Source organism: Heterocephalus glaber, unplaced genomic scaffold, assembly GCF_053883595.1.
Source record: "Heterocephalus glaber isolate CG9 unplaced genomic scaffold, H.glaber_assembly_v1.0 deba00000676, whole genome shotgun sequence".
NCBI classification, from domain to species: Eukaryota; Metazoa; Chordata; class Mammalia; order Rodentia; family Bathyergidae; genus Heterocephalus; species Heterocephalus glaber.
Window position 1 is genome coordinate 21,229,784 of NW_028258156.1, and position 21,367 is coordinate 21,251,150.

General features: G+C 44.5%; 1 protein-coding gene and 1 long non-coding RNA gene across 3 annotated transcripts in view; one reads left to right on the top strand and one right to left on the bottom strand.

The window, feature by feature from the left end:
• Positions 1-1,604: 1,604 nt before the first annotated feature.
• On the bottom strand, positions 1,605-12,355 carry LOC147829283 (uncharacterized). Its single transcript, XR_015449291.1, has 3 exons — positions 12,231-12,355; positions 4,392-4,461; positions 1,605-4,160 (listed from the first exon to the last, which is right to left on the bottom strand). It is a non-coding gene; the product is annotated as an uncharacterized LOC147829283 (long non-coding RNA).
• A 51-nt stretch (positions 12,356-12,406) lies between these two features.
• Positions 12,407-21,367, top strand: part of Lamb1 (laminin subunit beta 1) — a 71,569-nt gene continuing 62,608 nt past the window's right edge. The window contains exons 1-5 of one of the 2 annotated variants that reach the window (XM_004839650.4): positions 12,407-12,544; positions 12,686-12,791; positions 13,819-14,006; positions 16,554-16,689; positions 20,728-20,801. In XM_004839650.4, the coding sequence (XP_004839707.1) occupies positions 12,755-12,791; positions 13,819-14,006; positions 16,554-16,689; positions 20,728-20,801 (435 nt within the window). In that variant the 5' untranslated portion in view covers positions 12,407-12,544; positions 12,686-12,754. The remainder of the gene's footprint in view (positions 12,545-12,685; positions 12,792-13,818; positions 14,007-16,553; positions 16,690-20,727; positions 20,802-21,367) is intronic. The other variant, XM_021253914.2, reaches the window with a different exon arrangement.

Here is a 21,367-nt window from a genome sequence, read left to right on the forward strand (position 1 = left end):
AAAGAGCACCCCTTTTTTATTCACTTTACACTGCTGAGCAGAATTCTTTCCCTGCCTTAATGCAGGTGCTGTCCGGCAGTGGAGAATCTAAATATATGAAGGCCAAAGCTTTGGCCGAGGAATTTTCCATCGTAAGTTCTGAGGCTTTCAGCCTTCGACAGAAGACACCATCTCCTGTCTGCTCCTTGATGTTTCCTGCCCACTTCCCTCTGCTGCTTCTCTCTCTGTAAGGCAGCAAGAAGAAAAAGCGATTTTCTTTCTTCCCGCAACATAAAGCAGTGTAGGCAGGACTTCCCTTCTCGACACCCGCTCATCAATGGCACCTCATGCTTTTCACATCCATTCTGTGCTTCTTAACAGTGAAGTTCTAGGACTGGGCAATATTTGACACAGTTCCCCACACATTGTGGTTTGCCTAACGGTAAACACCAAAGGCTAAGGAAGGGTGGCTGCATTTATCTCACATTCACTAGGTGGCAACTAGTGAAGTATGGGATCCATGCTGTACTACAGAGTCCGCCCCAGACATCCCAACCTGGCCCTAGGATGACATCTCACCTTAGTATGTTACTTCTTACAGCAAAGGCTTTGATGAACTTAGCCTACAAAATATTCCATGTGTGCGTGTGTGTGTTGGGAACTTTGCAATCTATCAGCTAAACATTTACCAGCTGAAGATTTACCCCTGATGGAAAAATATCTAAAATGACAGAAAAGTTCTAAATGCAGCTGGGAAGACTTTTAGATATGCAAGGAGTGGCATTAGCTTCCACATGTGATTTTTCTTTGATTTTTTTTTTCCCCTCTAACTCAGGAAAGAGGTCTAAGAAACACCAAAATGCAAGATATCTGAAGGACTTCCTAGACCCATCCCCTCATTCTGTGATGATTACCGAGGTTAAGTTAGCCAGGGCCTCAGAGCTCCTTGGAGGAAATGCCAAGGCGGATATGAAGGGAAGTCTGATTCACTTGACATGACATTCCTTCCACTGCAGGCTTTCTTTCAAAACAGCTTTTAACTGGTCTTAGGCTCAACTAAATGGGCCATCAAATAAAGCTACTGTTTCCTTAAAACAGAAATGACCTGTGCTATAAGTTGAATGTTTTGAACAAATATTTTGAATTAAGTTTTTAGGAAGTAATTTTATTTGAAAGAGGACCTATGACAAACCAAAAACTAGTTAACCAAATAGAAATACTTTATCTTTGAGATGTTATGGAACAAAAATTCATAATCTTTTGAGACTAGTATACCTTTTTTTTTTTTTTTTTTTTGTTCCGGGGATGGAACTCTGGTCCTTGCGCTTGTGCAGCAGGCGACGAAACCACTGAGCTAAATCCCCAGCTAGTATACCTTTTGAGAGCTAAGCAAACATACAGTTGTAGTTATTTAAGTATATTCAGTTGAGTTATTTTAAGATTCCTCAAAAGTTTCCATGTTTTTAAAAATAGGATTACTCGTAGTAACAAAGTAGGTCAAATTTTAGATTTTAAGCCTTCTGTTACAAAATGTATTCAACAAAGGAAACGTAATTTGGATTATAAAATTCTTGCTTTAATAAAAATTCCTTTAACAGTGAAAAAAAAATGTATTCAACAAAATTTATTTGATTATGTAGGAAAACAATATATTTAATTACTAAAAGAACTACTTGATTGGGAATTCTTATTCTATATGATACACAACCAATTTTTAGGACATGAGTAATGTCCAATCCAAATGATTACACTGTTCAAGGGAGTATCTAAGCTAACTCAACTTTCTCCTGCATCTCAGTTTACTGAGCCAATTAAAGGAATCATGTTATTGTGGACTTTCTAGAAAGGATTAGAAATGGAAGTTACATGGAGCTTGTAAACCTAACAACAAAACCAGTATCTGAGAATTCCAGAGACTCATACTATGGGAAGCAGCTCAGCGTTTGGGAAAGCTGTATAAACATTCCGTATCTAAAGATAAACACTAGGGGATCTTTATGACATTCAGGTTGAGCGTAGTGTTGGTCTCATTGCTTATGACTCATCTAGCAAAGGCAAAATATGAATGGAAAAGATCAAATATTCAGGAAAAAGAGCCCAATTGCTTTCACTTGGAAACAGGAAATCTAACATTTTATGGGCAAAAAAGTCAGTCTGTTTAGATAATAAGAGGTATGGATTTTTTTTAGTGCCTGGGATTGAACCCAGGGCCTCCTGCATGCTAAGCAAGCTCTCTACCACTGAGCTACACCCCCAGCACCAGATATGTTTTAAATGATAACTTTTTCTTTTTAAAATTTCAGTTTTATTCTTCAACTCACGAGATTGCCATCAAATATGTGCTCATTTCTAAATTTTCTGAAAAACTCTGGGGGTGGGGTGGCAAGTAACTGCCTCAACTCTGAACACAGCTCATCATACTTTGAAACATAAGAGCAAAGAAAGTAGTTAACAAAGTAATCCTGGCTATTATCCCATTCAAGCCCACGCAGACCACAGCATTCCTACTCAGCTCTAACAAACTCGGGGTTCTCTAAAGTACCAACATATTTTGAAGGATGAAACATCAGCAAGCTCGATTTATTGTTCCCAGGTTTAGCTGCTGGAAGACAGACTCTTCTCAGGGCTGTGAGCCATTCTATTCAAGTGAACCTCACTTCTAAGCATAAATGATCCTTCCCTGAGAATGTACTACAGGGAGCGCTCTTCATTTTGAAGTAATGTTTCATTAGAACAAGTGCTGTATATTTTCACTATAGAAAAGAATCATAAAGGGGAAAACTACTATTTTCAACTATATAGGTAGTTCCTGGGTGACTCTCTTTTTAATCCTCAAGAATCATATGTATGTGTGTGGTATGTGTATTATATATTTTTCATAATTGTAATCTACCACACACTTGTATCATAGAAATAGGCTCCATCTTTTCAGGCGATTGCTTGGTATTCCATTACATGAGTCTCAAGCAGTCATTTTTACTAATTCCCTACTGATGGTCATTTTGGGTTATTTCAAGTTTTTCTGTAATAAACAATATTGTAAACATCTTTAGATGCAAATGTTGGCACATTTTCCCAATCAGACTCAAAATTATGCATATTTTAAATTCATGTTTCATATTGCCCTCTAGAGGCATAGTTTTATCTTCTCGATACTTATGCCAGTATCCTCATGAACCTCCTTACAGCTGAGGCAACTAAGACTTGGGGACAATGACTTACCATTGTGTTGTCACCACTTGAGCTTCCAACTTGATTGTGTCACTTCCTGGTATCTTCATGTAGATTATATTCTCTCCTTTCAGAGCAGAATAGCCACTGAACAAGTGTATTGTGAATTACTCCTTTATGTATTAACACTTCTTGTGTCTAAATCACAGCAAGTTGCTCTTTTTTCCTGTATTTCTCACTGCATGCAGTGAAAGGTGCTGTATGCTTTTTATGGCACTATTGTGTATTGCCATGACTCATTCTGGCCAGAGAATCATCTGTGAATGGTTTCTGCCCGGAATCAGTGAGCTCAGCCCCAGACGTTTATGCCTGGCTCCTGATGAGCACCTGCCAGATGGTCGCTCCGAGTCAGCATGGGGACATCACAATGCTCTCAAGACACTTTCCATGTGGCACATGAGAAAACCGTGTTTGTACACTGGCATTTACTTGCAGATACGGCATACCTACAGTGTGCTCTTTGTGGTGCTGGTGCGCCTGCTTCATGGCATCTGTGTTCCGAACAATCTAGAAAGCCCCTCTGTGTTTGGCACATGTCCAAGTATTGTACATGGGCCTCAGGGTGAAAAGGCTCTATGCATGCAGAGCCATCAGAACTGGGCTGTACAGGGAAGTGGGCTTGGCAGAGGAGGAGGAGGCATCGTCCCAGACAGAAGGACCTGTGGGAGCCAAACCCAGGGTTTGAGCTTTGCAAATGGTGAGCATGTTGAGGCTAGAGCTGGGGGCGGGGTCTGAAAGGTTGGGAATGCAGAGACCACAGTGAGATCCATGGGGCCAGATACCATGGAGGCTGTAGATGGCCGCAGCACCTGCCTCCCAGATAAGGAAACTGCTTTGTACCTGCCTTCCAGGTAAGGAAACTGAGGCAGACGTTCCATGGCCCCCGTGTAAGAGTTTGTCATGTTGTTCAGTAAATCCTTTGGTGGCTGGTGACTCAATTCCATAGGCCTCTGAATTTTGATTTCAAGGAAAGAATACAGACTTAGTCAACTTTTATAGCCCACTCTTCAAAACATAACAAACATTTGTACTCTAAACCAGATTTTTTTGCTTAGAATTTTTCTTTTTAATTATACCAGTATAAATATAGTGTTTGTTTACAAAACATATAAATAAAGCAAGAATCCCCTCTAACTCTGACCCCAGCCACAATCCCTATATCTTCTCCCTAAAGTACCTACCTTTGGGCTGGAGATTTAGCTCAGTGGTTCCGCCGCCTGCCTCTCAAGCAGAAGGTCCTGGGTTCAATCCCTGGTACCAATAAAAAAAAAAAAGTGCCTAAAGTACCTACCTTTGCTTATCATGCCTCCTTCGAGAACTGTCATTACTTCTGTTTATATAAATGTGTGTTTCTTTATAGAAATAGAAAATTATGTTTTAGGGGCTGGAGTATAACTCAACAGTAAAGCACTTGCCTAGCATGTTAGATCCCCAACTCTGACCAAGAGTTTTTCCATCACCTTGTTAACTCTTGTTTATTTTACCAGTAGCATAATAGCATATTATTTAAAACCACCCCGGTGTTCCTTAAATGAAGGATCTATCCTCTGTGCAGAGTGGTGGCTGGCACATTGCTGGTGTCCTGAGAAATGCTGGCTAAAGAATGCAAGCTATGTTGCCGATCCAGGGTAAGGTGCTAGTTAAGAGGTAGGCAGGGCTCCAAAGTGAACAGTGGTTACTATCACCACCTGGATTAGATTAGTCCTCTTGGTAGATGGCTGGACTGTCAGCCCTGTGTCTCCTGATTTCCAAACAGGACCACTGAGGAATCATCTAGTCCCAAATCCTCCCCAGAAGGTATACTAATATTGGCACTTCATTAACCATGCTGAAGACCACAAACACATGATTGGAGAGGGTGCCCCTGGCCTTCATAAATGTGACAAATGGCCTCGGCAGCAGCAAGCGCAGCAGCTGTGATGAAATAAATGCTCTTTCCTGAGGAACAGGCCTTTTGTTTCAGATGAACTGCAGTTGCAGAGAGAATTCATCTAGAAGGCCAAGGGCACTGTGGTTGGGAACCAGGAGGCAAGATTTCGGCCTTTGCAGGGAGGAGACAGCTTTGGCTGGCATTTCCAACGCTTCTGCAACGCGCTCAGAGAGCAGATCCTGTTTTCCCAGGGTACAGATGCCGGACTGGGAATTAGAACAGTGGCAGTGTTTAACTTGCTAATTAAACCCAGTTTCCTAGATCACCCTAGGTAATAATTAACAACCCAGAACTGCAAGATAGTCTAATCCATTCTTGCTACAAACCTATTACTTTGTGCCTCTGGTACAAAGACGGGCCTGAGCCTTAATAGGTTTAAAATACTGGTTCAATAAGAAGCACTTTTCACTCCATGTGCATTTTCTAAATCCTTGCTTGGTAGAAAACCTGACCTTGACCTTTTAAATAGAGAATAATAGACTCTGGGTATAAAAGCAGAGTAAAGGAAGCCTTAAAAATTTGGAATATAGCTAGACATGGTGGTGCACACCTATAATCCCAGCACTCTGGGAGGTTGAGACAGGAGGCCTGCATGCTAGTTTGAGGCCAGCCTGGGGAACTTAGCAATTTAGTAAGACCCTGTCTCAAAAAATTAAAAAATGGGCTGGGGATATAGCTCAGTGCAAAGGTACTGGGTTGAATCCACTGTAATAGACAAACAAAATGCTTGAAATATTGAAAACAAAAGAAAGTCTTATTTTTTCCTGTGGCTTTTAGTAAACCTTAGCATCCTTACAAAGCTTGAAGAAAGTAAGCACCATTACCTGAGGTAAAAATTTTCAAAATCTTTAAAATAATATTTTAAGTGGATTATTTTAAGGGACCAACTGAGTTTTAATTAAGAGTGTTTTTTCCCTAAAACTTAGTATCATCCACTGAGGGCTAGCTGCCTTCTGAATCTGACATGGGTGTTTTGTTTTGTTTTACTTTTGTTGTTGGATTTTTTTTTTTTTTCTTTCCAGTACTGGGGATAAAACTTAGGACCTTGCCCTCGCGAGGCAGGTTTGGTGCCACTGAACTAAATCCCCAGCCCTGACATAAGTGTTTTTCACATACATAGGATAATTCACTCATGAGTAAAGGTGTGAGTTGTCAGAAAAATTAGGCTCGGGTTGTTGATTAGTATTTGTGTTGTTTAACTGACTACATTGAAGTTAACCCTGCCATTAACCTGAAAACATTTTCCTTAAAAGAGCCTTTCAACAGCTCTCTGGCCCTACCTGAGATGTCAGCTCCCCCTCTACTAGTTTTTTAAAGAGCCAGGGGAGTAAGGAGGCCCCGTCGAGAGTGTTTCTGTGGCATTCCTGGTAAATACAAATACAGACCAGCAGCTGAGAGGGGGCTGGGAGTTCGTGGGCACAGATGAGGAGCCTGCTGTCCCCTCTCTCCGCTTGGGAAGTGAAGTTCGAAGGGAGGACCGTCCTGCAAAAAGCCCGAGAGCTTCCATGAGGCCTTGTTAGGCCTCCATGGTGCCACTCAAAGCTTTCAGGCACAGGCCTGGGCCCTCTCGTGTGCGACACCTCTTCTGAGATACTTAATAGAGGTGATCATTTTTTAAGACTGTGCTGATAAAGATCTGCCAGCACTGTGAACTATGTTATGTAGCAGGGGTTTTTTTTGTGTTTGTTTAAAGCCTCTCAAATCATAAACTAAAAATGACAAAGGCTTATATCTTTCCTGTTGCATATCCAGAAAACCTTTATCGGCCAAGGTCACATTCTGGCTTCAAGCATGGCTGGACTGAGACACATCAAGGTGGTCCTCAAGGATCCATTGTTCTTTCTTTTTTGTTGGCTTCAGTCCCAAGCAGCCTCCTGTTATATGAGCAACAGCCATAGACCTTCAAGTGCAGGGGAAGAGAGATTTTTTTCCCCCCAGAATTCCCACAAAAATCCCAGAATCACCCTAATGGGGAAGTTTCAGTTTCATATCCGTCCCCAAACCAATCACTAGAAAGAGAAGCTGGAGGGCCCGGGATTTAGCTCAGTGGTTTCACCGCCTGCTGAGTTCGATCCCTGGTACCAAAAAAATTGAAATAAAAAATTTAAAAAAATTTAAAAAAGAAAGAGAAGTCGGGAGCTCATGGAGGGCTCAGCTCCCATTGGGCTGAAAGTACGAGTAGAACTGTCCCTCAAGGAAAAGCCAAGGGATGCTCTCGGGAGGAGAAGGGACACAGGGCAAGCCCCGGCAGCGGTCTCTCCTCGTCCAAGACTTAAAATGCCACAAGCCCTGAATGGCTCAGGCCCAATGATTTCCATATTGTAAATGAGGAAAATAACCTGTGTGATCCTTTTAACAGTGATTTTTAAAAGGGTTATTCAATTTTACTTGTCTACAGGTAGGTAATGAATGTATATATGCTAGTAATATTAAACTAGAAATTCTGCTACTTTATGGAAATATAAAGTTTAACAAAATATAGTCCTTGACCTCAAAGGGTTCCTAGGGGCAAGGACATTTAACACAAAACTCGAAGTTACTGTAGTATGTATGAAAGTACTCTGTGTGACATTTGTCCCGAGTTTCACAGGTCATGGAACTTTTTCCTCCTGAACTTGTAACAGCTCCAGAAATCAAGGAAACTGTATGAAACTTAATACACGAGAATATTTCACAAGAATATTTGTTCATAGAGAAGTTTGGAAGTATTCCTAAAAGTAAGTGTGGAGGTTTTATTTCTTTTCCTCTTTAACTAGAAAGAAATGCTTATTAGCAAGAAAGTGGGCATGTGAAAACCTAAGGAAGTTTTTATTTGTGCGTGGAAAATCAATTCTGAATCACAAAGTACATCTCAATCTAATTTTCAAAACCGCAGAAATCGAATACTTTTCATGAGTATGTATGAGTTTATAAAAATAGCCAGGTTTTAGGAGCTAAAAAACCAAAGTCTAAGATATTACGTCCTTATTGTTTCGATGTCAATCAGAATTTAAAACGAGACACATACATGGGCGTTTAAGATGGAAAATGAAGGTGACCTTAAAGTAGTTCTTGGTAGGGTTTTTTCCAAATGAAAATAAGAAATGCCTCGGAGATAGCAGGCCCATGTTCTCTGAGACACAACAACCAACACTTTGCAATCCCATCTGCCACTCAGACTACCACAGATGTCTCTAGAAAAGATGGCCTTGTGTGGAAGCAGAAAGTGCCAGGTTCACAAAAATGAGGGACAGGGGATGGGACAGGTGTGGTCAGGCACAGTGAGGCCTGGGCAGGCTTGACAAGAGACTCATTCCTCCTAAATGTATTTTTTGTTGCTGTGGGTTTGTTTTTACTATTTTTATTTTGGTGGTACTGGAAATTGAACCCAGGGCCTTAGCACTGAACTACATCCCTAGCCCCCTTTTGCTAATGCCCAAGCTGGGCTCAAACTTTTCCATCTTCCTGCCTCAGCCTCCCAGAGTGCTGGCATACAGGTATGTACCACCATGCCCAGCTATCTTCCTAAAGATCTTCAGAAATCCAAGGAAGTCATGTGAAATATAAAGACAAGATGGATTGGTTCAGGTGTGAAATTTGGAAGTATTCTTAAAATGGTGATATTTCTTTTTCTCTTTGACTAGAAAGAAATTTATATTTAAGCTAGAAAGTAGGCATTTAATTAAAAAAGAAAGACATTTAAGAGTTAAATTTTAAGACACAGAAAGTAGCCTTGATTTACTACAATTTGGGAAATATTTATTGAGCACCTATAATGTGCCTCGTCGTATGTTAGGCGATGCTGATGCAACATGAATTCACATAATACAGTACTTGTCTCACTGTCTCCTGGTGGAGCTAAGGACATAAATAGAGTGTTATGTCACATACGCTGTATCAGGCTTTTCCAAGGTGCTGGAGGAGAGGCTCACATGAAAAGCCATGTTTCTTTTTTTTTTTTTTTCATTAATTTTACCTGGTACATTTTAAGTACACAATATGCTGACGTTCATCGTTGGGAGTTTGTACCTTTACAATGATGTATCTCTATTCTTTTTTCCCCATTCCCCTGCCCTCCCTTCAACCCCTCCACCCCATTTACAAAGATTTTGTTTCCATTTTTTCATTTTCTCATATTAATTCCATTCCCTCCTTTCCTTTTACCTACCCCTCCTACTTCCCCTTCCCCTTTGGACCTTTTCTTCCTATTTCACATTATCCATTATCCATTTTGATCCTTATTTACACTTTCATTTTCTCACACCAGAGAAAAGCCATGTTTTAAGTGGAGCCTACAAAGATGTGTGGCAGTTCACAAACCCGACAAGGTCACAGAGGGCCCATGTAGCAGAGAAGAAAGTCATAAAATATAGACAAGGCGCAAATGAGAGAACAACAGTCAAGCCCATGCCCTGAACGCCTTCAGATGGGGCTGCAGCAGAGGGGGCAGAGGGGCGAGGCTGGAGCGAGGGAACAGCAGGAGTAGAAGGTGAGTGTACGGATCCCTTCTTGAGCGTGTGATTTGTACAGAGGCACTTGGGAGAGTCCTGAGCTAAGTTTAAGGCTCTGTCTTCATTCCATTAATAATTCAAGACTCCACATTTGTGCCCAGCTGATCACGTGGCTAGTCTTGGCCCCCAGGTTTCTGTCTGGAGTTAAGGGGTAGCCCCAGATGGCAGTGACTGAACAGAAGAGCTCAGCTCACTTTGGTCTTGGACGGCTGGGCAGAAAGCAGAGCTCAGCTCTGCACGAACTCCATGTACTTAGGTGTCATCAAAGCGGAGATAAGCGATAGCCTGCTACAAACTGGAGGCCAATGCCGAGCACAGTAAAGGCGGATGTAGCAGGCGGGGTGCTAGGTGAGTTGATGGAGGTCCTACATGTGGATAAGCTTGTACAAAGGTGGGAAAGAGCTGGGAATGGTGGCACCTGCCTGTAATCCCACCACTCGTGAGGCTGTGGCAGGAGGATCACCATGAGTTCAAGGCCAGCCTGAGCTACATAGTTCAAGATCACCCTCAACTACATAGTGAGACCCTGTCTGAGAAAAATAAAAACAAAAAAAGGTGGGAAAGAGACAACCTCTGCAAGCACCAGTATTTAAGGGATCCGAGAACAACAAGAAATGGAACCAGAGGAGCCACAGTCTGAGGTAAAATGGGAGTCGTGTCCAGAGAATGTCTGCAGAAGGACGAAGTGATCCCAGGAGCACAAGGCACAAAGAGATCAAACCAGACCACAGTGGGGAAATGTGCTGCAGTCCAATTCAGGGATGGGGTGGTTACCTCGAACAATGGCGGAGACACAGCTGCACTGGCAGGAAGGAGGGTCCCGCGTTTCTGGGAGGAGCCAGGCTGTGCCGTGAAAGGGAGGAAGGACCAAGAGTGCGCAGGGTAAAGGTGGGCTTGTGTTTCCTCAGGGGGGAAGGAAGTTGAGCACGTTTGTGCACTACAGCCCTGATCTTAGAAGACTGAGGACTGCACACTTTTGGAAGAAAAGCAAGAAAGGTGAAGGTGGGATTGCAGGTGGGTGGACCAGTCAGAGAGCAATACCACCATGCCATCCCCTGTGCACACCACAAACTTCCCTTTCTTTCTTGAGCGTACTGGGCATTGAACTTGGGGGCCTCCCACTGAGCCATCTCCCCAGCCCTTTTTGCATTTTGAGACAGGGTCTCACTAAGTCACTACATTGCCCAGGCTGGGCTCAAGCCTCCCAGAGTGCTAGGATGACAGGTGTTCTCCACCACGCCCAACTCCATCTGTGCACAAATCCTCCCATTTCCTCCCTGTTACATTTACTGACGAGAGTGAGGCGATCAGAAGACCAGCATGTTTTGAAGGGTGTGGAAGGGGATTCGAACTTGGCATGGAAGTGGGCCCTGATCAAGGCCGGGTGGCCAGGAAGAGAGGGCTCAGGGTCAGGTGGAGAAAAAGCAGAGCAGTGCTTGCCGCCTGTGTGGATGGAAACTGTAATGTGAAACTTTGGTCCAGGGTATTGAAGCTGAACAAGCAGAAAAGGGGTTTGCCTTTTAACATTTTCCTCCTGATCTCTGCAGACCCTCACAGCAAGGAGGCTTTTTTCCGGGATTCTTGGGCCCAAGAGGCAAGATGTTCCCGGCTGCAGCAAGGCCAAGTGCTGATCTGGTTTATAATTAATGCCTCCCTCGACTAGGGGATGTTTATAAACTTACTCTGCAGCTTACTCTGTGCTCTAATGATTAAGCTTCCCTGGCCCCTATTTTATTGCAGCTGAGTTAAAAACTGACCAACTAGCCCCTCGATGATCCCTTCTCCCTGAGATGACTAGAAATCAAAATTCCCCCTCTCCCAGCACGTTTGTCTACAGCAGGACTAAAGAAAGCTCCAGCTTTGGCTCCGTCCATTGCTAAGGGTAGCAGACTGGGCCCATTCACAGGCAAGGTGGTGTAGGGGGCGATCCCAGACTCTTTTCCTTTCCTACCCCCGTTTAACCCACCCAGCCCCGCACAGTGCTGTTAGACACCCTCGGTTAGGGCCCTCTCCGCACCTCCAGTCTGCACGTGCGGGTTCCCCGCTAGACGCCTTCAGACTGTGTTTTGTGCACATTACGGAGAAGTGCGTCCCTTGAAAGATCTCCAGCTTGGTCGCTGTCTGAACCTTTCCGTGCTAGATGGGCAGAGTCCTCAAAGACAGAGTCATCTGCGGAATTACGTCACTTCAAGCCCTCGTCTGGATTCAGGAAAGAAGTGAGTTTAAAAGAAAACCCCGATTTAGATGGCTAATTCCGAGCTCCGACCACCTGGGAGGCAGAGCCTGAGGCGCGTCCTGGGAGAGAGAGGTAAGGAACGCGCACCGAACAGCAGGGACCCCTCCTGGCAAGAGTTGTAGGTGTCGCCCCAACCCGAGCCCCAGCTTTATAGTGGGGGCAGGGAGTGGGTAGGGGGAGTTCACGCTCTTTAGAACAAACCCGACTGGTCCACCTTCTTTTCAAAAGGGTTGACCCGCCTTCCCCGGTGCTAGGTGAGTTTGTAGCCCCAGGCACCTTTCGGTGACTCACTTCTTACAAATGTAAATGTTCGCATCTGTGGTAGGTCCCCACCAGTCCTGGGGCTCCCCGGCGGAACACCCACCTTGGGGGTCTGCCCGGGCGCATCCTGCCTTGGGCGCAGGGCTCGGACTCGCACCCAGGGGCGGCCCGGCCACACCAGGCCAAATCCAGCCGCATTCGCAAGCGCTGCCTTAAAACAAAAGAGTGGGGGTGGGGGCTGAGGGGGTGGACCTCACCCCCCACCCCCACCCGGCCCTCCTCCCGGCTGCCCGCCCCCTGCTCTCGGTGTGCGCATGAGCAGAGGCGCCTCCCTCGGTTCCTCCCAAGGCTAAACTTTCTAATTCCCTTCTTTGGGCTCTGGGCTGCTAGGAGCGGAGCAAGCGCTCGCGGCGCCGGGTGAGAACAAAGTGGCTGTGCGATTTTCCCCCTTCCCCGGCCCGGCCCGGCCCGGCCCTCGCTTCCGCGGGAGCGGCAGGAAATGGAAGGGCCCCTCTGCTCTCTCTCTGAACATTTGCCTTTTCTCCTCCACCTCTGCAGAAAGGAAGACGCGAAGAAAAGGCAGGCGGCTCGGCGACTTGGGTGCGTCCCTGGGCTGCGGGACTGGCCATGGGGCGGCTCCAGGTGCTGATCTTCGGTGTCCTAGGTAATGCCGAGGTGGCGGTGGGGGAAGGTGTGTGCTTGGGCGCTGGGGAATAAAACCCCGAAGCCCCATGTGTCCCGCTTTGGAGAGAGCCTGGGGACCAGGAGAGGGACTGGTTGGAAAGGACACCCCTGGGACTAACGCCACCGCCCCGGCCTCCGTGGTGGCTGGAGACGCGCGAGCGGACCGCATCCCTGGGTGTGCGCGCCGAGCTCGCTCCGGGCTGAGCTCCGGCCACTTCACGCCGAGTTTGCCCATCATAGAAGACGGCTCCCCAAGTGGCGAGGCTCGCCGTTGAGGGTCCCCTAAGAACCCACTGCCCGGGAAAGTGCCCCGGTCGAGCGCAGGCTTCGTCCTGGGAACAGATTGGAGCCATGTGGTTTTAATTAACCACCGCCGTTTGTCTCCGGGTGGCACCAGGAACCGCTGGCTGGGGTGCATTTCTGGAATGGGAAGCATTGGAGTCACCCCAGAGCTGCAGGCGCTGACCGGCCGCCCCTTGCTGGGGAGGTAGCAGTTATCATAAGCCGGGGCGCCTCCTCGAAATCCTGGGTGACCCTGGCGCGTGCACACGCGCACGCTCTCGCTCCTCAAGCTCGCGGATTTCCACTGGCACGCACACCGAGGATGCCCGCTGGCTCTGGCGCGGGCGCACGCGTGGGTGGGTAGCGTGGGGCGCCGAGCCTCCCTGTGCCCTGGTCCGCGTACCTCAAAGTGGTGAGCAGCACGTCCACCTTTGTGGGCGACTGTTCCCTTGGGCGGATCGGGATGGGTGTGAGCATCCCCTAGGTTTTCTCAGTGATGCGCTGTGCTGACTGCTGGCAAACCTGATGACAAACCTGATGATGAGCTTGGGTTTCCTTCGGCCACCTCTGCGTCCTCGCCTTCCCACCTCTTTACTTCTCTTTCCATTGTGTCTTTTCTGTGTTTCTGTGTATTAAAGTTTCTCCTGAGTCCGTTTCTTGTTTATTCCTCTCGCTCGGGTCTGTCTTCTGCTTGCCTCCCCCAACCTTGCCCCTCGCCCCTCCAGCAGCCCTGTGCGGACCCGGAGTGCACGCTCAGGACGCTCAGGAACCCGAGTTCAGCTATGGCTGCGCCGAAGGCAGCTGCTACCCAGCCACAGGCGACCTTCTCATTGGCCGAGCTCAGAAGCTGTCGGTGACCTCGACCTGCGGATTGCACCAGCCCGAGCCCTACTGTATCGTCAGCCACCTGCAGGTGAGGGCAGACTGCCTGGCGCTGGGCGCATGCGTCCCTTCCGGTCCAGACCAGAGGGGCAGGCCCGGGGAGGCGGGGAGCTCCGCTCCTGCCAGCCATCCAGAGAAAGCTCGGCCAGGCCAGCCGGGGAGCCCAGGGATTAGGCTGGTAGCTCCCCCCGTCCCCCATCTCAGTTTGCAGGGTTGTATCTGTCAAACATTTCCTGTCGCTGCCACGATCAGTAGGAGAGACAGGGTTGCAGACAGACCTTGCTTCTGCCCAATCCCTAGCCCTGGTCCAGAGGCGCTGAAAGTCCTGATTCTTAACGAATTTCTCTTTGGAAGTGTGTATTTAAGATGGCTTATCCTTTTCTTTATACACTGAATACTGATCCTGAGTTTTTCCACATTTTTCACCCCAGTAAAAAGGTGCCCCAAGCATGAGCCTTGCAGTATGATTCCAATCACTGAACCTATTTTTCTCTCCTGGCTTGGTGCTGTGCCCATTTACCTCCATTAGATATCAGGACTAGATGCTTCCTTTTTTGCAGAAATACCCTGGTTGCCATGGTACCGAGATAGTAGAAGACCGAAACAAAATTTCAGGGTGTTTTCTAAAAGTGGACCCAGATTTTAGATTTCACCTCTTTATTTATACAAAGTCAGGACAAACATAAAAGAAGATATAAAGTATCAACTATCCAGAATCTGAATCCTTTTTCTTGATTAAAAAAAAAAGGCTGATACTTCTGGTCTCTAACAAAATCAAAAAGTGTTGGTCCAATGGGCAGGGCAGGGCAGGTTCCAAGCTAATTGCTCAGAGCCTGGTCACACCACTCACATGTATACCTGCCCTACAGCAGGAGGACAGAGTGTCCTGTGGTTTGCTTTAAAACGGACCACTTTTCCAAAGCAGCCTGTTCTGGAGACCTGATAAATTAAACTGAAGGAATGTGGTAGAGTGGATTCCACTCATTGGCTTGCAGCTTTAAACAGAGATGTCTAGACTGCTTCCTCCCAATTAGAGGGGAGGCTATAATTAAACTTTTTTCCCCCCAGTTCTGGTAATTGTTCTTTAGTAGTAGTTTCCTTGACTATAAGTTAATGAAGGCAGCTGATGTTACCTTTTCTAATATTAGCATTTAGATTTTACCTAAAGTGTTGGGCTAACATTTATTTTAGAGCCCAGGACATCCTGTCAGTGAATCACCAGGTTCTGAGATCAGCTTTGAATGAGAATTAGACCACTTGTCTTCAAAGCGAGTAGAACCAGACTCTGGTTTATATGATTAGCCGTGAACTTGTACAGTGCTTTTCAGATACCAAGGCCTAGAGAAAAGAAGCAGGCATGTATTTTTCTCAGATGTTTAGCTTTGTTCCTTATCTCTTTGCATCCTTGACTTCTGGTATTTATTTATCTAGTTTGGTTATTACATTTTGCTAGTCTCCAAATCTTTTGGAGAAAATAAATACAAATGTAAACGTATAGTCAGTCACTTTGGGCCTTACAGGAATGTCACCCTTGAACACATTCTGTTTGCAAGATCTATTTGGTTCTCCACATACTTCAGTGTTACTATCATTTTTGGACTTAGAAAATCATCTGCATTCCAGAAAACATAGGTACAGAGCCAAACTCCCCAGGGAAAAGGGAACTATTAAGGTGGTGCTTATGATTCACCATGATGTAGTACAAAGAGAATAGAGAACCCTTCTGACCCTATTTGCTTTTAAGACAAACAGTCTAATTCTCATTCAAAGCTGATCTCAGAACCTGGTAATTCACTGCTAGGATGTCTTGGCCTCTAAAATAAATGTTAACACAACACTTTAGGTAAAATCTAAAATGCCCAGGTGGCTAAAATGCCCTCTAGGAAGAAAGAAAATGAGAGAAATTCAAAGTTACTCTAAAATTAAACCCCCATCTTTGCTCTAGTTCATGTCCATTTTAGGGTTCCCTGAATTGACCCCAGTTTATAGTGGTACCCAAATGCAGGACAGCCCAGTACTCCTTCTCCAGATATTCTGGGCAATTTGCAAGGTATCCTGTCTGTTACCACTGCCAATTGCTGCTTGGGCAAAGTAGAAACTAAAATACCTCATTCTGTAGATCTCAAAGCCTCTCTAAATACTTCTGCCTAATACTTGGTCTCTGCCTCGTTCAGGTTTTAGAAAATCAGGTCAAATGAATTGTCCTTTTTCCTTTTATTTTCAGTTTGCTTTATGTCAGCAGAAACCCTCTAATACTACTACTGCAGTTTACTTTAGAGTGAGCCTCTCCAGCTATTTATTGAGATTAAGGTTTAAGCCTAGAAATTTGATTTTGATTAAATTAGTGGCTTATGGAAACAATGCCTTTTTACTTTTGACCTTGAATTTGCAAGAAAGAAGGAAATTATTTTTAGGAGTATTTTAGACTCAATAAATTGAAAGTGAAAAATGTGATGTAAATCATTCAAGTAATTTTTGCACATGTACGTTTCTTGAAGCTAATGATTTGATTTTTGTGGGCTTGATGGATTTTTAATGAGATTGCTTCTTAGACTCATGAAACTTAACTTGTTTTCAGGAGGACAAAAAATGCTTCATATGCAATTCCCAAGATCCTTACCATGAGACCCTCAATCCTGACAGCCATCTCATTGAAAATGTGGTCACTACATTTGCTCCGAACCGCCTTAAGATTTGGTGGCAGTCGGAAAGTGGTATGTGGTTGGTGTGGGAATGAGTTCCATGGAGTGCGGTTAGTAACCTGCATGGGGCTCCCCAGGTCCTGGGTGTTTGCCATTATGAGTGGATTCTGTGTCCTGTAATTATGGCCTCTGACAGCTGTACTGCCTGGAGTACTAACTTGTCTTGTGAAAACGTGGTCCTTCTTCCTGAAGCAAATACCCTATAAGAAAATAATCTTACATGCCAGATAAAGGACTTTCCTGTAGTCCTCATCCTAAGTGGCCCTTTGGGGAGGGGAGGGGGTTTGTGCTGGGGCAGTTAGGGGAAGGCGTGGGAAGACCCTGTAGATTTCATGCCCTTGTTCTTCCACAGAGCAGAGCAGCTTTCATTTTTATCCACCCGGAGGGGAAAGACAAAAATCTCAGCCCCTCCCCACCTTCCTTCCAATTATAGAAAATTTCATAGTAGCAATAACAGTACAGTGGACCTTCAGTTTCGACTGGCCTGATATACAAACAACGTGGGTTACGACCGGAATTTTAGTTTTAACTTATGAACAAAGTCTTGAGTTGCGACCCAAATGGTGGCTTCTTGTACTTCCATATGGTCTTGGATACAGATTTAACCCCTAAAAAGTTCTGGGAGTAACATTACAACATCTTTTCCTGTGTGGGGATAACTGAGAAATCCTGGGCCAGTTTCTCTGTAAGGACACTGAGATCTGCCTGTACACAGGAGAGAGACTGTGAAGGCTGTGGAGAGGAGCCTGGGCCTTCAACTGACCAACCCGAGTTACAACCAGCCCTCATGAACAAACTGGGTTCATAAGTCAAGGGTCCACTGTACTATGGGAAGAGGACGCCAAAGGGATTTTTCAGTCTGTCAGGGTGGCTGTGAACACAAGTTAAGCAGTTTTTCTAATGATTGTGTAACTCCAACTTTGTTTCCATTCTTTGCCATTTGAGTTTTGGCTTAGTAAATTCATCAGCTGTGGTATTACTATTGCTATTAAACAGGTCCTATGAGTTTCACATTGTTAAATGTTGAAATTTAGAGAGCAGAATTGTGTGTGTTAATTAGCAGTATACCATTCAATGTTTTTTAAAACTCATAGGGCCAGGGATTTAGTTCAGTGCCTCGCAAGTGCAAAGTCCTGAGTTCAATCCCCAGTACCAAAAAACCCCACCTCATTAGTACATGTGTGCAGTACCTAATGCATGCATTCATTGTGGGGAGTGGTTACATATACACCACACATCTTAATTCCTTTTTCATCCCCTTCCCTTACACTCTCTTCCCCGCTCCTCCATCTGTTGGTCCCTTTCCCTTTTGCAGAAAATATATCTCCATTTCCTATTGTCTGCCTTTTATTTTGCTCTTTAGTTTATATTTTGGGTTTCTTAGAGAAACCATGTGATATGTAAGCTTGTGTGTCTGATTTATTTCACTTAACATTACGGTCTCAAGGTGCATCCATTTTCCTATAAATGAGCTAAATATATCCTCCTTTATAGCAAAGTAGTACTCTTTTATAAATATTAAAACAGATATACTCATATGGAAAAGGACCTTCGAAGTGAACCTCAGCCTGGCCAAAAAAGGCCTGGATACAACCAGGTCGGTTATATGCCCTATTCTTGAGTTTGAGAGGCAGGCAATCACTTACTAGTCTGTGAAGAGAATCTCCCTTGTCACTGGCTGTTTACCTTGCAAAAGTTTTCTAGAATACAATTCCTGGGGCAGTTGGTTAGGTATTGGTCAGGTGTGGGTATCCATTGGTTATAAACTTGATGAGGAGAGATCCTCAGAAAGCATGCACCATTGAGATTCGTTCTCCCAGAATTAATAATTCTTATAGGAAAATATTTTGGTTGGTAGTTCAATGTGAAAGAAGTTTCTGTAAATCTGAGTCACAGAGGATTTCTGAAATAGCACAGGGCTCATTGTGTACAGGCACCAGGCGAGCATTCCCTGACCACCCACATTCCTCCAGGGAAACAGGAAGTCAGAAAGATGCCTGGACATTAGGAGAAGACTGCCCGACTGCCCGATTTAGTCTATAGATAGTAAGATAGCTTTTCTTTTTCTTTTTTTTTTTTTTGGTAGTGGGGATTGAACTTGGGTCCTTGCGCTTGCACAGCAGGCAGCGAAACCGCTGAGCTAAATCCCTGGCCCAGCTTTTCATGTAATATAATTGTGGAGGAAGCTTTTTCAGTTAATCGGTTTCTGCATCTTTGAATTGTTGGAACAAGAGAATCCAAATGCCAGAAAGGTTTTATAAATTCAGTCACGGGGGTTAGATTAGGTTGGACAGATGGAACTGGGCCATTCGAAGTCAAACTGATTGTTACTGTCCCCTGTCATCTCTCTGTCATCTAATAGCTCACAATTAAAGACTTTCCCAATGAATCTGACTTTATCTACCTTTTGTGTGTTTTTCACAGGTTGTGCTTATATAGGTGGCCCTTAAAACTCAGTAGTTGGGCCCAGAGACAGGCTTAGAATGTACAGATATATATATATATATTTGTATACCCGGAATCAAACTCAGGACCCTGTGCTTGCCAGGCAGGCGCTGTGTGCTGAGCTATATCCCTGGCCCTGTTCAGGTATTTTTAATGGACCCTTCCTAGATGATCTGTTCCGAGATCGCAAATATGCAGTAGAAGAATGACCTTCATTTCTCTTCTCTGTTCCATAGACTTTTGTTCCCATATTTAAAAAAGAAAAAAAAAACACCTCAAGCCATTGTAGCGTCTGTGCTTTATCAGGCCTTGAATCTAAATGGAATGTGCTTTGGGGTTATACATTGCAGCATATGTTCTTATGTTACGAGAATGGTACTAAGTCTTGCTTTATACTTTACATTATTTTGTTCTCTCTTAATTGTGAACAAATATCATGAGTTTTTAAAGGCCTGGAAGAAGAGAGATGTATAGTTATTTAGCTAACATTTCACTCAAAAAATAAATGTCTAGAATCATTTTGTAATACGTTTCTTTTTAATAAGTTAGATAAGGTTTGTTAGAATGATTGTAGTGTTTTTCTTTAACATTCCAACTTGCTCATATCCGTCCCAGTGACCACTTTTTTCCCTCAATTGGCTTGGCAGTTTTCCAGCAGAAGAGTTTTATTTCAAAAGGTCCTACTGATTTCCTGAAAACACACCAGCCCTGTGACATGATTCATTCTGACATATTCCTGTCTTCCCGCATTTAAGAGTTCTTTTACTTTGGAAGATGGACCCCAAAGGTTTCCTCCAGGCTTGGGAATGTGGCAGAGTCTCCTTGACCCAGGAGGCAGGCTGGGCCCTAGGGATGGAGGAGGGGCTTCCTAGCCCTGAAATTCCAGTGGGGTTTTTAATGTGCTCAAGTGGGGCCTGCTGACCCGCAGGGCACCGAGTAAAGACTCCTGTGTTTGTTCAGGCTTTCCCCTGAAAGGGAAGATGTTGGTATTTGTTCTGCACCAGTTTGTTTATTTGCCTGGTTCTTTGTCTCTCTGACATTGTTTTTCGGTTGTGGAAATGCATCCCAAGATGTCTCATCAGGGATAGGTTTTTCTAAGTTGGTGTATAACATATGTGGTAGACTCTTATTTATTTTCTTTGCTGCGCGCATAGAGAAAAAGGAGTATTTGTGTTTCTACTGGAGGAAGACTGACTCCTGGGGCTTCACACAGCAAGCTGACCCCCTCCTGGCACAGGAAGTGCCCCTCCTTCCCTTTTGAAAGTCCGTCAGCTTGGAAGGTTGGGACATGTTTCACATCTCCCTAAGTGAGAGTTGTCTTTTTTGACCGCCTCCAAGGGTATTCCTGCCAGATGTCTTGATCCAGTGAGCAGATTCAGTAAGTTGAACTCCAGAATGATCTGTGGAAAACCAAAGGATCATTCTGCCTTGTACTTCACCACCTAAGTAAGAACAAAGGGTTATTGTTAATAATCTTCAACCTCAGTTTAAGAAAGAATGCAAAGAGGATTTCTGTGAGGAGTGTAAAGATAAGTTAATCACAGCTGTTCACAGATGGTGCTGTTTACCTTACTGTTTCCCTCTTTATTTAAAAAAAATCTGTAGGTGTGGAAAATGTAACTATCCAACTGGATTTGGAAGCAGAATTCCATTTTACTCATCTCATAATGACTTTTAAGGTAAGAAATCCTGACTTTCTCACCAATGACACGGGGGGAAACTGGGCAATTTCCCTTTCAAAACGAATGTCTCGTGTGAGGTAGCCTAAATGGGAAGTTAAATATTGTTGCCATAATTGAGCAGCTTTTAAAACATGGGCATGAATAACTACCTTTAACAAACCCTCTGTTTTCATGGCCATGAGTAAAGTGGGCCTCTTCTCTAAGGTAATTTCACTATGAACTTTTAATTAGCTATCTGTTTATTTCCCCCTGGAGAGAGGCAGTGTTGACTCACTCCCAAACCACAATAAAACATCTGGAGAATAAATCTCTAATCCTGTATGTTGGTGTTTTAATGTTGTTCGGTAAAAGAAAAGGAAGCATATTTTCTTTAGTTTTCAAGGCTTTGCACAATTTGTGGGAAGAGTTTTATAGTTCCTTGAGAAATGTGAGTGCCTTCTTCAATGCAGATTTTTCTCATCATTTCTCTTTTCAAGATGTAAAATGACTCCAGGACTAGGGAATGTCTGTACAAAGTCCCTTTGTTTCTTCTTAAGCAGCTGCTCGGAGATGATAGACTTCAC